Below are 15,289 nucleotides of genomic sequence, written 5' to 3' on the forward strand. Positions count from 1 at the left end.
ATGTATTCTATAGGCTGCCAACTAGTGTAAGGATATAGAGAAGCAAGTTTGCAGAGAAATTACAGAGAGGTGCAAGAACTATAGAGTAGTGATAATGGAGGACTTCAACTATCCTAATATAGACTGGGATAGTAATAGTGTAAAGGGCAGAGAGGGGGAAGAATTTCTGATCAGTATGTTTCCAGCCCAACGCAGAAGGAGGCATTGCTGGATCTGGTTCTGGGGAATGAGGTAGGTCAAGTGGAGCAAGTGTCAGTAGGGGAACATTTAGGGAACAGTGATCACAGTATCATAAAGTTTAGACTAGCTATGGAAAAGGACAGGGAGCAATCTAGAGTAAAAATACTTAATTGGAGGAAAGCCAATTTCAGGGGGTTGAGAATGGATCTGGCCCGGGTAAATTGGAATCAAAGATTGATAGGCAAAACTGTAATTGAACAATGGGCTGCCTTTTAAAGAGGTGATGGTTCGGGTACAGTCGAGGTACATTCCCACAAGGGAGAAAGGTAGGGCAACCAGAGCTAGAGCTCCCTGGATGATGAAAGAGATGGACAAGTGTCAGGTTGAGAATACAAGTGAGATCCAGGCTGAATATAGAAAGTTCAGAGGGGAAGTGAAAAAGGAAATAAGAGGGGCAAAGAGAGAGTATGAGAATAGATTGGCAGCTAACATAAAAGGGAATCCAAAAGTCTTCTATAGGCATATAAATAGTAAATGGTTAATAAGAGGGGGGTGGGGCCGAATGGGAACAAAATGGAGACCTACACATGGAGGCAGCAGGCATGCCTGAGGTACTAAATGAGTACTTTGCATCTGTCTTTACCAAGGAAGAGGATGCTGCCAAAGTCATAGTGAAAGAGGAGGTAGTGGAGATACTGGATGGGATAAAAATTGATCAGGAGGTGGTACTAGAAAGGCTGGCTGTACTTAAAGTAGATAAGTTGCCAGGGGATGGGATGCATCCTCGGATGCTGAGAGAAGTAAGGGTGGAATTTGCAGAGGTACTGGCCATAATCTTCCAATCCTCCTTGGATACAGGACTGGCGCCAGAAGACTGGAGAATTGCAAATGTTACACCCTTGTTCAAAAAAGGGTGCAAGAATAAACCCAGCAACTACAACAGAAAACGCTGGAAAAACTCAGCAGGGCAGGCAGCATCCGTGGAGAGAGAAACAGAGTTAACGTTTCAGGTCAAAGACCTTGCGTCAGAACTGGGAAAAAAGCAGGAAATGGAAAGCAAGTTTAGGGGCTGGGAAAAGGGCGAGGGGATGAAAGAACAAAAGGGAAGGTCAGTGATGGGATAGAAAGTAGGAGAGATTGAGACATTAAGAGATATTCAAGGCAAGAGGTGGTGGTAATGGGACAAGTTAAGAACAAAGGATGGCTCTAGATGACGTGTGAATTGCAGGCCAGTCAGTTTAACCTCTGTAGTGGGGAAACTTTTAGAAATTATAATCCAGGACACAATTATCACTTAAGAGAAGTATGGATTAACTAAGGAAAGCCAGCATGGATTTGTTAAAGGCAAATCATGTTTAACTAAGGTAATTGGGTTTTTTGATGATGTAACCGAGAGGGTTGATGAGAGCAATGTGGTTGATGTGGTGTACATGGACTTCCAAAAGGCGTTTTGATAAAGTGTCACATAATAGGCTTGCCAGCAAAGTTGAAGCCCATGGAATAAAAGGGACAGTGGCAGCATAGTTACGAAATTGGCTAAGTGACAGGAAACAGAGTAGTGGTGAACGGTTGTTTTTCAGACTGGAGGAAGGTACACAGTGGTGTTCCCCAGGGGTCGGTACTAGGACCACTGCTTTTCTTGAGATATATATATTAACATAAGAACATAAGAAATAGGAGCAGGAGTAGGCCAATCGGCCCCTCGAGCCTGCTCCGCCATTCAATAAGATCATGGCTGATCTGATCCTAACCGCCAATCTACTATCACAGAACCATCTCCTGAATCTAACAGAATTAGACACACGAAATAGGAGCAGGATCAGGCTACACGGCCCCTGGGCCCGCTCTGCTACCCACAGGGCCATGACCGATCCGAACCTAGACTCATGTCCAAATTCCTGCCCGCTCCCCGTAACCCTTAATTCCCTTTTACTTCTAGGAAACTGTCTATTTCTGTTTTAAATTTATGTAATGATGTAGCTTCTACAGCTTTTTGGGGCAGCATATTCCATGGACCTACCACCCTCTGAGTGAAGTAGTTCCTCCTCATCTCAGTTTTGAAAGAGCAGCCCCTTATTCTAAGACTATGCCCCCTAGTTCTAGTTTCACCCATCATCGGGAACATCTTCCCCGCATCCACCCGATCCAACCCCTTCACAATCTTATATGTTTCAATAAGATCGCCTCTCATTCTTCTGAACTCCAATGAGTAGAGTCCCAATCTACTCAACCTCTCCTCATATGTCCATCCCCTCATCCCCGGGATTAACCGAGTGAACCTTCTTTGTACTGACTCGAGAGCAAGCATGTCCTTTCTTAAGTATGGACACCAAAACTGTACGCAGTATTCCAGGTGCGGTCTCACCAAAACCTTGTACAACTGAAGCAATACCTCCCTATTTTTATATTCTATCCCCCTAGCAATGAAAGCCAACATTCCATTGGCCTTCTTAATCACTTGCTGCACCTGCATACTAACCTTTTGAGTTTCGTGCACCAGGACCCCCAGATCCCTTTGTACTTCAGTACTTTCCAGTTTCTTGCCATTAAGATAATAACTTGCTCTACGATTTTTCCTGCCAAAGTGCATAACCTCACACTTTCCAGTATTGTATTCCATCTGCCAAATCTCTGCCCACTTACTTAGCCTGTCGATGTCCCCTTGCAGGTTTTTTATGTCCTCCTCACTCACTACTTTCCCTCCCATCTTAGTATCATCTGCAAACTTTGATATGTTACACTCGGTCCCCTCCTCCAAATCGTTAATATAGATTGTAACGAGTTGGGGACCCAGCACTGACCCCTGCGGAACACCACTAGTTAACGACTTTGACTTGGGCGTACAAGGCACAATTTCAAAATTTGCAGATGAGACAAAACTTGGAAGTATAGTGAACAGTGAGGAGGATAGTGATGGACTTCAAGAGGACATAAACAGGCTGGTGGAATTTTGGTAGGCAGAACGAGGAGAGGCAATATAAACTGAATAGTACAATTCTAAAGTGGGTGCAGGAACAGAGAGACCAGGGGGTATATGTGCACAAATCGTTAAAGGTGGCAGGGCAGGTTGAGAGAGGTTAAAAAAGCATATGGGATCCTGGGCTTCATAGAGGCATAGAGTACAAAAGCAAGGATGTTATGATGAACCTTTATAAAACACTGGTTCGGCCTCAATTGGAGTACTGTGTCCAATTCTGGGCACCACATTTTCTGAAGGATACAGAGGCTGCAGAGAAGATTTACGAGAATGGTTCCAGGGATGAGGGACTTCAGTTACGTGGTTAGATTGGAGAAGCTAGGGTTGTTCTCCTTGGAGCAGAGAAAGTTGAGAGGAGATTTGATAGAGGTGTTAAAAATAATGAGGGGTCTGGACAGAGTAGATAGAAAGAAACTGTTCCCATTTGTGGAAGGGCCGCGAAGCAGAGGACACCGATTTAAGGTGATTGGCAGAAGAACCAACGGCGACATGAGAGAACTTTTTTACGCAGCGAGTGGTTAGGATCTGGAATGCACTGCCTGAGGGGGTGGTGGAGACAGACTCGATCGTGGCTTTAAAAAGGGAATTGGATAAGTACCTGAAGGAAAAAAATTTGCAGGGCTACGGGGAAAGGGTGGGGGGAGTGGGACTAGCTGAAGTGCTCTTGCAGAGAGCCAGTCAGGGCTCATCGGGCCAAATGGTGGCCTCCTGTGCTGTAACCATTCTATGTAGTTTAGACTTGGGTGCAATTAATTCATATTTTTTTCACCAGGTGTAGATTCAGTCAAATGCTGCATCCCATCTTTGAAGAGGCATCCTTGGTTGTGAAAGATGAATTTCCAGATACAAAGCATGTAGTCTTTGCCAGGGTTGATTGTGACCAGCATGGTGAGTAACCAAGCTTAAAGATACTTTGGAAGTAGACCAATGAGGTTGGGCACAAAATGTGAAAAATAGCAATAACCCAAGCACATTGGTAAAATTTGCTCTGGTGTCCTGTGCATTTGAAAAGCTAACCCATTGCCAAGTGTCATCTGGCTGTCGCCTGCTTCTGCAATCTGATACCATGGTTAAACTGGAAGTTTAGCTAGTCTCAGTATTGAATTTATTAATGAATGAATAGCCGAGCTATACTATTAGTTTAACACTGGAGGTTTAAATCAACAGTTTATAGAAATGCTGATCCAAGTGTAAAATGTAATTGAATTGTATTTTGAAGGTCCATTTCTCAATAGAAGTGGAATATAGAATCAAATTCATTAAGAATATTATGTTAGGGTGAGCTTGGTATTTGATGCTCGGTCTTCTCTCCGTCTTGAATATTTTCCGGGAGCAGTAATTACCAACATATTGGTTTAAAATTAAAATCTGAAAGTTGAACTAAAGTTTTGCTTTTCTTTCTCCTGTTACAAAAAGAACATTCCGACAATGTTTGAATTACAAATCAAAATGATATGACTTTTTGGGCAGTTATTGAAAGTTTGTGGGTTGTTCAGGTCCTTTTGTAACACATCCTTCTCTGGCTATTTTCAACCAAGCAAAAACTTCTTGATTTCTTTCTTACCCCCCCCCATTTCCCTTCATCCCTTCCAAAAGTAGGGAAAGGTTTTTTTTTGTTTCCCTTCCCTGTAGGGCATTAGTGAACCAGTTGAGTTTTTATGACAACGGCAGCGCTTTCTCCAATTTTCTCTCCTCCTGCTGAAGGTTACACAGCAGGCAGCTGCCATCCAGTGCCTCACCCAAATGACCATTCTTCATATTTGAGTCTAGATCTTGAATGTTGGTAGACTGTTCAACCATGACAACATAAGATAAGAAATAGAAGCAGAAGTAGGCCATTCGGCCCTTCGAGCCTGCTCCACCATTCAATAAGATCATGGCTGATCTACCTCAACTCCACCTTCCCACACTATCCCCATATCCCACGATTCCTTTTGTATCCGAAAATCTACCGATCTCTGTCTTGAATATGCTCAATGGCTCAGCATCCACAGCCCTCTGGGGTCGAGAACTCCAAAGATCCACAACCCTTTGAGTAAAGAAATTTCTCCTCATCTCAGCCCTAAATGGCTAACCCCTTATTCTGAGACTGTGGCCCCTATTTCTAGACTCTCCAGCCAAGGGAAACATCCTCCCAGCATCTACTCTGTCAAGCCCTTTAAGAATTTTATATGTATCAATGAGATCACTTCTCATTCTTCTAAACTCTATATAAACAACATCACAGCCAAGTCCAATACTAACCCAACCTGAAGTCTATAGCAAGAATTGGCCAACATGAGCAGGGAAACCTAGCAGGCTTTTTTTTCCCCCGTCCTCCTTAATCCGGAATGATTTTTGTGTTGTTACTGCCCTGTTTGCACTTCAAGGATAGTAGTGAGACCAAAATGGTTGAAGCGGCAACATAATACTTGGGAGGTGGGGAGGAGCTTTCAACCCATCCTGCCCAATGGGAATGGCCGGCAACGCAGTTAAAATCGCTTCTGAAAAATTTGCCCCATTCCTACTCTATTCTCGCCCACTGCTGCCATAATTGGGCCCTTTTCTTAGGCATCCAAGGTGCCTGTCTGTCTAGGGCAGGAGCCTCATTAATGCATGGAACAGACCTTTTGAAGTCCTCTCATTAATTCTGATGCCTGGATAGGTCCAATATAGCCCACAGAGTGTCTGACGTGATAGTGGTTTTCTGTTTGCTGCATAACTGCTCTGCAGTGGAGACAACACGTGGAGTGACTGTTGGAGGAGGATCTTCAACACGGATCTATCCTTGGCCCCCTCCTATTTCTCATCTACATTCTGCCCCTCTGATGTCATCCATCAAGTTCCAGATGTACGCTGACGACACCCAGTTCTACCTCACCACCACCTCCTGCCATCTCCAATACTGTGTGCCCTCTCTGCCACCGATATCAATGCCGGCCTCTTCCGTCGGTGTCTGTAGAATGGCAATACTGTTCTGCTTCTCTCCTTGTTGTTTGTCAGCTTCTCCTGCAAGAAGACTGGAAGTGGGTTAATATGTGACCTGTTTGAGTTTTCAAGATGTATGAGCCAGCTTACCATAGCATGCATGATGACTGGAAGAAGCAACAGGTATAGCTAAGAGGAAGTAGTTGTTATGAGGCCAGTGGCAAGTTTTGAGGGTCTGAGTGCAAGCAGAATGGAAGTGCGGTGAAGTATTCCCTGCTGACCTGAGGAGTCATGGGAAGTGGGGAGGGGAACGATTGATGTGCTGAGGCTAAAGTAGGGTCCAACAGGGCTGTGCTGAGTGTAAGAGAGATGTGAAGGGGAGTCTTGCTTTTCTATCCCTGGTCAGATCATGAAATGGTTTCCTACATTGTATCCAGGTCCTGGGGACAATGCTAATGGCATTGAAACTGCCACCTCTCTCCATGCCTATTAGCTATTTTGTCTTGACACCCAACACCCATCGGCGAGAAAGAAGATCTCTGTCCTGCTGGTCAGTTGGTCAATCGGCACCTCCACTGCATTAAAGAACCTGGGGAACCTGGTCCGAATGACCTTGGCGGCTGCTGCTACACAGTCTTGCTGTCTGCGATCCACCACTGTACACAAAGCACCTTCCATTTAAGGTGCTGTAGGATGCCTTTAAGTAGTGGCCACCCCACCGGAGTTCCCGCCCTCCCACTCGGCAAGCTGGCAGCACAATGTGCTCCCTATAGGAAGCTCGCAGATTTGATGTAAATTAGGCCCATCCACGAAAATGGCACAGGCCCCACGCCATTTCCTTCAGGCAAGCACAGCACTTCCACCACCTCCTGATTTACGCTGGAAATTAAAATCGCCACCCATTATCGGAATGGTCCCAGTGGAATAGTGCTCAAGTGAAGGTTTGCAACCTCTTCTGCTGGTCTTTCTGACACCATTCTAAATCTAGGAGGTTCATCTGGAGATCCTATGGCAGTTAACAATCCTAAAAATCTGGGTCTCTGATATGGTCAATCCTTGGGTCAGGTCATTTATATTGAAGACACCATTGATGACTGGAACATCATGGGTCTGTCATTCCTTCAATGTAATACTTTGTGATTCTGACTTGGAATCATAACGTTTTACAGAACAGAAAAATGCCATTTGGCCCATTGAACCTGTACTAGCTCTCGAACTATCCACTTGGTCCCATTACCTCACCTTTTCCCCATACCCTTTTTATTTTTCAAATTCACTTCACATCAAAGTGTTATGAAATCTGCTACTTTTTTTTGTAGGGCATTCTGAACAACCACCAGTTTAAAAAAAAAAAAAAAAAAAAAAAAAAAAAAAAAAAAAATTCTGCTAAGCTTTCCCTTCCTCCTTTTGGTGATCTTAAATTTATGTCCTCTAGTTAGTGACTCACCAAACAGTGGATATAGTATTTCCCTCTTCATATCAAAAAGCCTCAGAATTCTAAATGCCTTTATCTAAGGAACGATATACTTGCCTTGGAGGCGGTGCAACGAAGGTTCACTAGATTGATTCCTGGGATGAGAGGGCTGTCCTATGAGGAGAGATTGAGTAGATTGGGCCTATACTCTCTGGAGTTTAGAGAATGAGAGGTGATCTCATTGAAACATACAAGATTCTGAAGGGGATTGACAGGGTAGATGCTGAGAGGTTGTTTCCCCTGGCTGGAGTGTCTAGAACTAGGGGGCATAGTCTCAGGATAAAGGGTCGGCCATTTAAGACTGAGATGAGGAGGAATTTCTTCACTGAGGGTTGTGAATCTTTGGAATTCTCTGCCCCAGAGGGCTGTGGATGCTGAGTCTTTGAGTATATTCAAGGTGGAGATAGATAGATTTTTGGACGCTAGGGGAATCAAGGGATATGGAGTCCGGGTGGGAAAGTGGAGTTGAGGTGGATGATCAGCCATGGTCTTATTGAATGGCGGAGCAGGTGCGAGGGGCTGTATGGCCTACTCCTGCTCTTATTTCTTATGTTTATTAGATTTCCACTTAACCTTTTTGATTCAAGTGACAGGAGTCACAGTTTCTCTGGTCTCTCCTTATAACTACCCTGAAATCATAGTAAATCTCTTCTGTATCCTCTCCATGGCCTTGACACCCTGTCTAAAGTAGGGCATCCAAAACTCGGTGCAATATTTTAACTGCAGCCTAATCAATAATCAGTCTCTAATGGTTATATACAAGTGTTGTTTTGTGGAATAGCTTACTGCCTAAATTGAATTGAATTAGTCTTAAGGATCATAAAGAATCTTCCATGAAGCGGCTGGTGCTAAAACATCTTGATTGTAATTTGCTTGTATGTCACATGGTATTTTAGCATTCTGAGGAGAGGTGTTGGGGGAGACTAGTCCAGCTATTGCCTTGTTTTGAAATGGAGTTCCAGAAAGAAAGAAAAAAAAATAACCTGCATTTATATAATGGCTTTCACGACCTCGGGACGCTACCAAGCGCGTCACAGCCAATTAAGTACTTTTGAAGTGCACGCAGCAAGATCCCACAAACAGTAATGAGATAATGACTGGATAATCTGTTTCAGTAATGTTGGTTGAGGAATAAATATTGGTCAGGACAGCAGAGAGAACTGCTTTGCTCTTCGAATAGTGCCATGGGATCTTTGACATCCACCTGAGTGGGCAGATGTTTAACGTCTCATTCGAAAGACTGCACTTCTGACAGTGCTGAACTCCTCAGTACTGCACTGGTGGTGTCAGCCTAGATTACGTGGTCAAGTCTCTGGAGTGGGACTTGAACCTTCTGACTCAAACATGAATGCTACCACTGAGACAAGGCTGACACTTGCCATGTACTGGTGAAATTTGTTCTCTTGGAACAGACCAGTTTAAATAGTTGAGGCCATAAAATGAATTTGTGGCTCTGTTTGACTCCCAACTTCTACGCTGACTGCTACTTGCCTCCCTTGCTGACCTGATTAATGCATAGTAAAATTGATGCTGTACATCTGAACAGAATTTTATTTTCTTGCAGTACTTCTGCATTACTAATATGCTCTATAATGACTCTGTCTAGCCTGTAAAATGTTTATATTGCTGTTTGGTTAACATGACATAAGAATCAGGAGCAGGAGTAGGCCATACGGCCCTTTGAGCCTGCTCTGCCATTCAATAAGATCATGGCTGGTCTTCGACCTCAACTCCACATTCCCGCCTGATCCCCCCATATCCCTCGATTCCCCTAGGGTCCAAAATCATTGAATCATAGAATCAGCACGGAAGGAGGCCATTTTGGCCCATCGTATCCTAGCCAGCCAACAACGAGCTATCCAGCCTAATCCCACTTCCCAGCTCTTGGTCTGCAGCCCTGCAGGTTAGAGCATCCCACGTGCACATCCAAGTACTTTTTAAATGTGGTTAGGGTTCCTGCCTCTACCACCCTTTCAGGCAGTGAGTTCCAGAACCCCACAACCCTCTGGGTGAAGAAATTTCCCCTCAAATCCCCTCTAAACCTTCCCCCAATTACTTTAAATCTGTGCCCCCTGGTTTTTGACCCCCTCTGCTATGGAAAATAGGTCCTTTCTATCCACTTTATCTAGGCCCCTCATAATTTTATACACCTTAATAAGGTCTCCCCTCAGCCTCCTCTGTTCCAAGGAAAACAAACCCAGCCTTTCCTCATAACTAAGATTCTCTACTCCCGGCAACATCCTTGTAAATCTCCTCTGTACCCTCTCTAGTGCAATCACATCTTTCCTGTAATGTGGTGACCAGAACTGCACGCAGTACTCTAGCTGAGGCCTAACTAGTGTTTTATACAGTTGAAGCATAACCCCCCTGCTCTTGTATTCTATGCCATGGCTAATAAAGGCAAGCATTCCGTATGCCGTCTTAACCACCTTATCTACTTGGCCTGCTACCTTCAGGGATCTGTGGACATGCACTCCAAGGTCCCTTTGTTCCTCTACACTACTCAGTGTCCTACCATTTAATGTGTATTCCCTTTCCTTGTTAGCCCTCCCCAAATGCATTACCTCGCACTTCTCCGGATTGAATTCCATTTGTCACTGTTCTGACCACCTGACCAATTTATTGATATCTTCCTGCAGTCTACAGCTTCCTTCTTCAGTATCAACCACACAGACGATTTTTGTATCATCTGCAAACTTCTTAATCATACCCCCTATATTCAAGTCTAGATCATTGATATATACCACAAAAAGCAAGGGACCTAGTACTGAGCTATCTATCTCCGCCTTGAATATACTCAACAACTCGGCATCCACAGCCCTTTGGGGCAGAGAATTCCAAAGATTCACAACCCTCTGAGTGAAGAAATTCCTCCTAATCGCATTCTTCAATGGCTGACCCCTTATCCTGAGACTATGCTCCTTAGTTCTAGACTCTCCAGCCAGGGAAAATAATCTCTTGCCATCTACCCTATTAATCCTGAGTTTTGTATGTTTCAATGAGATCACCTCTCATTCTTCTAAACTCCAGAGTATAGGCTCAATCTGTCCTCATAGGACAACCCTCTCATCCCAGCGATCAATCTAGTGAACCTTCGTTGCACTGCCGCTAATGCAAGTATGTCCTTCCTTCGATAAGGAGACCAAAACTGTGCACAGTACTCCAGGTGTGGTCTCACCAAAGCCCTGTACAATTGCAGCAAGACTTCCTTACTCGTCATCTAAGTCATTAATATAAATAGCAGAGGCCCAAGGACTCATCCTTGTAGCACCCCACTAGTTGCAGCGTGCCATCCTGAAAATGACCTGTTTATCCCTACTCTCTCTTCTGTTTGTTAACCAATCCTCTATTCAACCCATGAGCCCTTATCTTGCATTGCAACCTTTTATGTAGCACCTTATCGAATGATTTTTGGAAATCCAAATATACTACACACACTGGTTCCCCTTTATCCAGGAAGGTGAAATGAGAACATGCAACCTTATTGCTGTTTACCAGATTGGCTGGATTTTGTTGTTGCATCGCTAAACTCTACCCATCTGTACTCAAATGAAGTGGGATTATTTTCTATTCAGACCTAAACAGTTTGGCTGTTGAGCAGACGCATTGAACATATTTGTATGGTTCTGACTAAGTTGTTATATTCTCACTGTCCTCCAGAAGAGCTTTTTGCAGCGGGAAGTGAAAGAGAATCTGCATTTGGTGCTCTAAGTTTGTGCTCCACTGGTAATATGTCCTCTGATCACTTGTACCTTCTGGCCATTTGTTTTTATTGAGAATAAATTCTGTCAGGGTCTACTTGTCTGCCTTTCACAAAGCTTTAATGGCACTTCAGCTACTGTCTCTATTCTAAATGAAAGTCATGTTAGTTGGTAATTAAACCCATCCTTCCTACATAGGCTCTCAACCTGCTGCAATCCAAACTTGTGGCATATGAAATTAACTTTTCCATAGAAGAATGTTTCTGGACAATAAATCAGAAGCATTCTGGCTATAGTTATTGATTTAGTTAATTCCTTGGTGATCATGTTCTAATTTTTGTCCTAACCCTAAATTCTTCCTTTCATAATTATCCACAAATTTCAGCATCAAATTCATTTCTTGGAGCTCTCTTTTGCATACATTAGATGGCATCCACTTGAAATTACCCTTGCTTCTTGGGAGCACAGAAGGACATGGCGAAAGAGATTTTCCATATCCTGATGCATGCTCCAACTACCCTTGCTCTGCTCCTGGCTGCAGAAATTGAAGTGCAGAACTCCGCAGGCAGTATGTGTTTCAAGCTTCACTTGTATTCTGCAAAAATGTTGGGATGCAGCTCTTCTTGCATGAACATAAAGGCCTAGTTTTAGTAATGGTAACTTGTGGTGCCGCTTCAGTCATAGTTGTGTACGAGACTTGACACCCGTGCACATCCCTGACATTGAAGAGGGCAGATTCTGGCATGTCATTCTTCCGTCAGTCCATTGCTCTGCTTAGTTTTTTGACTTTTGATTCTGTGTCTGTTGTAGAATAATTAGTAGAGATTAGTTTCTATGATTAGTCAACAACTCCATTATCATTGTGTCATGCGACTACCAGGATGGTAGAAAAGGACCTTGGTCTTCTTTCATCTAGTAATTCCTAGTTTCCAGGAGTGAGAGATGTTTCTTAAACTTCACAAACCTGAGGCTTTTGTCTCAACAGGGATAAGAATTTTCAGATTTAAGGCAAATTACTCTCTCTCAAACATTGTTTCTTGGAGAATGCCTGTCAAAGGTTAAGTAGAATTATGTGCTCCCTTAGAGCATTTATTTCCAAAACATTCCACAAATGGCTAATGTCAGATAAAGGCAACTGCATCTGCTGGCCTGCATTATCCTATATTTTGAATACTGTCCGATTGCATCTGTGCTGCTTATTTGTCCCTAAACAATTTACAGAGAGAATTTTTAAGCAGTTATTTTAAGGCAGCGGTTATCTGCTGTCAAGTCTATAAAGTGGATCTGAAAAACTAAATTTCTTAGAAAACCTTATTAAAATTTGGAAAAATAAGAATTTCTGTTTATCAGGATTTCTTTAAAGTGCGTTGTTTTTTTTTCATTCAATGCCTAGACTCGTGTGCTGCATTTAGTCAAAGTTGGAGCCATTTATTGCCTTGTTATTTCCATTTTTGAATATATCAGCTTCAGGGCTTGGAGTCTGTCTGCAGTTATTAAAGTACAATAATTTCAGGTAGCTTCAATTTTTACTAGTTATGCATTTAATATTATTCTTATGATTCTCTCTTACAGCGGATATAGCACAAAGGTACCGAATTAGTAAGTACCCAACATTGAAATTGTTCAGGAATGGGATGATGATGAAGAGGGAGTACAGAGGTCAAAGATCAGTGAGTGCACTTGCAGACTTCGTCAAGCAGCAGAAAAATGATCCTGTTCAAGAGATTCTGAATCTGGATGAATTGGAAACAGTTGATGTAAGTCTGCACATTGGACCTGCAGAGTTCAAGCAATTTATATGATGTGTTTTCAAAACCAAAGCTTTCTAGTTCAAGAAGTTCTTTCTCTGTGATTTGAAGCAATGATCTAAATTATATGATTATCCAAGATAAAGATTTTACTCATCATTTCATGACAATCTCGGTAAAATATGTGTTTCATGACCAAGACTTAAAATGAATGCACTCATCAGCCTCAACTATTCAGTTAAAAAAATTCTTGCAATAACGTAGGTGCATCTTTTCCAGAAAAATCCAAATGATAATGATGGTACAGGGCAGTGATACTTCCCAAAAACTGGTTCAATTAATTTTGCACCTTGTGAAGAAATTTTCACATTCAAAATCCTGCAAAGAAGCTGCCAAATACATTGTATCCAACAATAAATTAAGGAAACTTTTCATTAGATGGGAACACATGAAATGAAAGCTGTTGTATATCATAATTATGTCTTTGTTAATTAGAAGAACATTTTGCCTTTTTGGTTGAAAATGCAAGCTAGCTAACTATTCTGGTGTGTATTCTGTTGCATGCATAACACTTTAAACTGGATGCACAAAAGGCTAGAGTGGGAGGAACAGAATGTTGAGGAAGGATATAGTCAAGTCCGGGTTCCAGTCCAGTGCTGCAAATGCTCAACCTAATCCAAACAGACCAGAGATCCTAGGTTCAATCTCCAGTCTCTGCTGAGTTATTTGACCTCCATCAAAGTAGTGGGATCGGGGTGGGAGGGGGATAAGGGTTGCTACAGCTGACCTCATTGATTTTTTTTTAAACGATTTGAAATTCTTCAAAAGGTTAATATGACTGTCTGTCTTTAGTTTGGCGTACAATGTGCAGATCTCTTTTACAGCACAAAATCTTGCCTGAGGCTGTCTGAAATTTCACTTCTGTGCCATAGTAATTACTCACTATAGTGAAAGTCCTGTATTTTGAGAAAACAAAGATTAAAATCATAGATCATAGAATGATACAGCACAGAAGGCTGCCATTCGACCCATTGTGCCTGTGCTGGCTCTAATAGTAGAGCTATCAATTAGTCCCACTCCCCTGTACATTTCTTCCCTTCAAATATTTATCCAGTTCTCTTTTGAATGTTACTATTGAATCTGCTTCCACCATCCTTTCAGGCCGTGCATTCCAGATCACAGCAAACCGTTAAAATGTTTCCTCCTGTCGCCTTTTTTTGCCAATCACCTTAAATCTGTGTCCTCAACGACCCTTCGGCCACTGGAAACAGTTTCTCCTTATTTACTCTGTCAAAACCATTCATGATTTTGAACAGATGTATCAAATCTCCCCTTAACCACCTCTGCCCTAAGAGAACAACCTCAGCTTCTCCAGTCTCTCCACATAACTGAAGTCCCTCATCCCTGGTACCATTCTAGTAAATCTCTTCTGCACCCTCTCCAAGGTCTTGACATCCTTCCTAAAGTGTGGTGCCCAGAATTGAACATGTATTGAATACTATTTTAATCGCTGCACCATTGGCGGCCAAGCCTTCAGCTGCCTATCCCTAAGCTCTGGAATTCCCTCCCTAAGCCCCTCTGCCTTTCTTTCTCTCTGTCCTCTATTCAGACTTCCTTAAAACCTAACTCTTTGGCCAAGCTTTTGGTCATCTGTCGTAATATCTCCTTATGAGGCTCGGTATCAAACTTTGTTTGATGACGCTCCTGTGAAGTGCCTTGGGGCATTCTTCTACGTTAAAGGCACTATATAAATGCAAGTTGTACTCCAGCTGAGGCCAAACCAGTGTTTTATAAAGGTTTGCCATAACCTCCTTGCTTTTGTACTCTCTTCCTCTATTAATAAAGCAAAGGATCCCATATGCTTTTTAACAACCTCCTCAGCTTGTCCTGCCTCCTTCAAAGATGTGCGTACATACATCCTCAGGTCTCTGTTCCTGCACCCCCTTTAATATTGTTCCATTTAGTTCATATTGCCTCTCCTAATTCTTCGTACCAAAATGTATCGCTTCACACTTCTTGGTGTTGAATTTCATCTGCCAGGTGACTGCCCATTTCATCAGTCTGTCTATATTCTCCTGAAGTCTGTTACTATCCTTCTCACTGTTTACTATATTTCTGAGTTTCAAGTCATCTGCAAACTTTGAAATTATGCCCTATATACCCAAGTCCAGGTCATTAATATACATCAGAAAGAGCAGTGGTCCTAATACCAACCCCTGGGGAACACCACTGTATACCTCCCTCCAGTCTGAAAACAACCATTCACCACCTCTATCTGCTTTCTGTCTCTTAGCCAATTTCC

General features: G+C 42.8%; 1 protein-coding gene across 1 annotated transcript in view; it reads left to right on the forward strand.

Annotated features, from left to right (window-relative positions):
• erp44 (endoplasmic reticulum protein 44) overlaps positions 1 to 15,289 on the forward strand; it is a 128,557-nt gene that overhangs the window by 81,784 nt on the left and 31,484 nt on the right. The window contains exons 4-5 of the mRNA XM_085988191.1: positions 3,930 to 4,045; positions 12,812 to 12,996. Of these exons, the coding sequence (XP_085844317.1) occupies positions 3,930 to 4,045; positions 12,812 to 12,996 (301 nt within the window). The remainder of the gene's footprint in view (positions 1 to 3,929; positions 4,046 to 12,811; positions 12,997 to 15,289) is intronic.

Source organism: Somniosus microcephalus, chromosome 5, assembly GCF_052327205.1.
Source record: "Somniosus microcephalus isolate GS21.2 chromosome 5, FLI_Smic_1.0, whole genome shotgun sequence".
Taxonomy (NCBI): domain Eukaryota; kingdom Metazoa; phylum Chordata; class Chondrichthyes; order Squaliformes; family Somniosidae; genus Somniosus; species Somniosus microcephalus.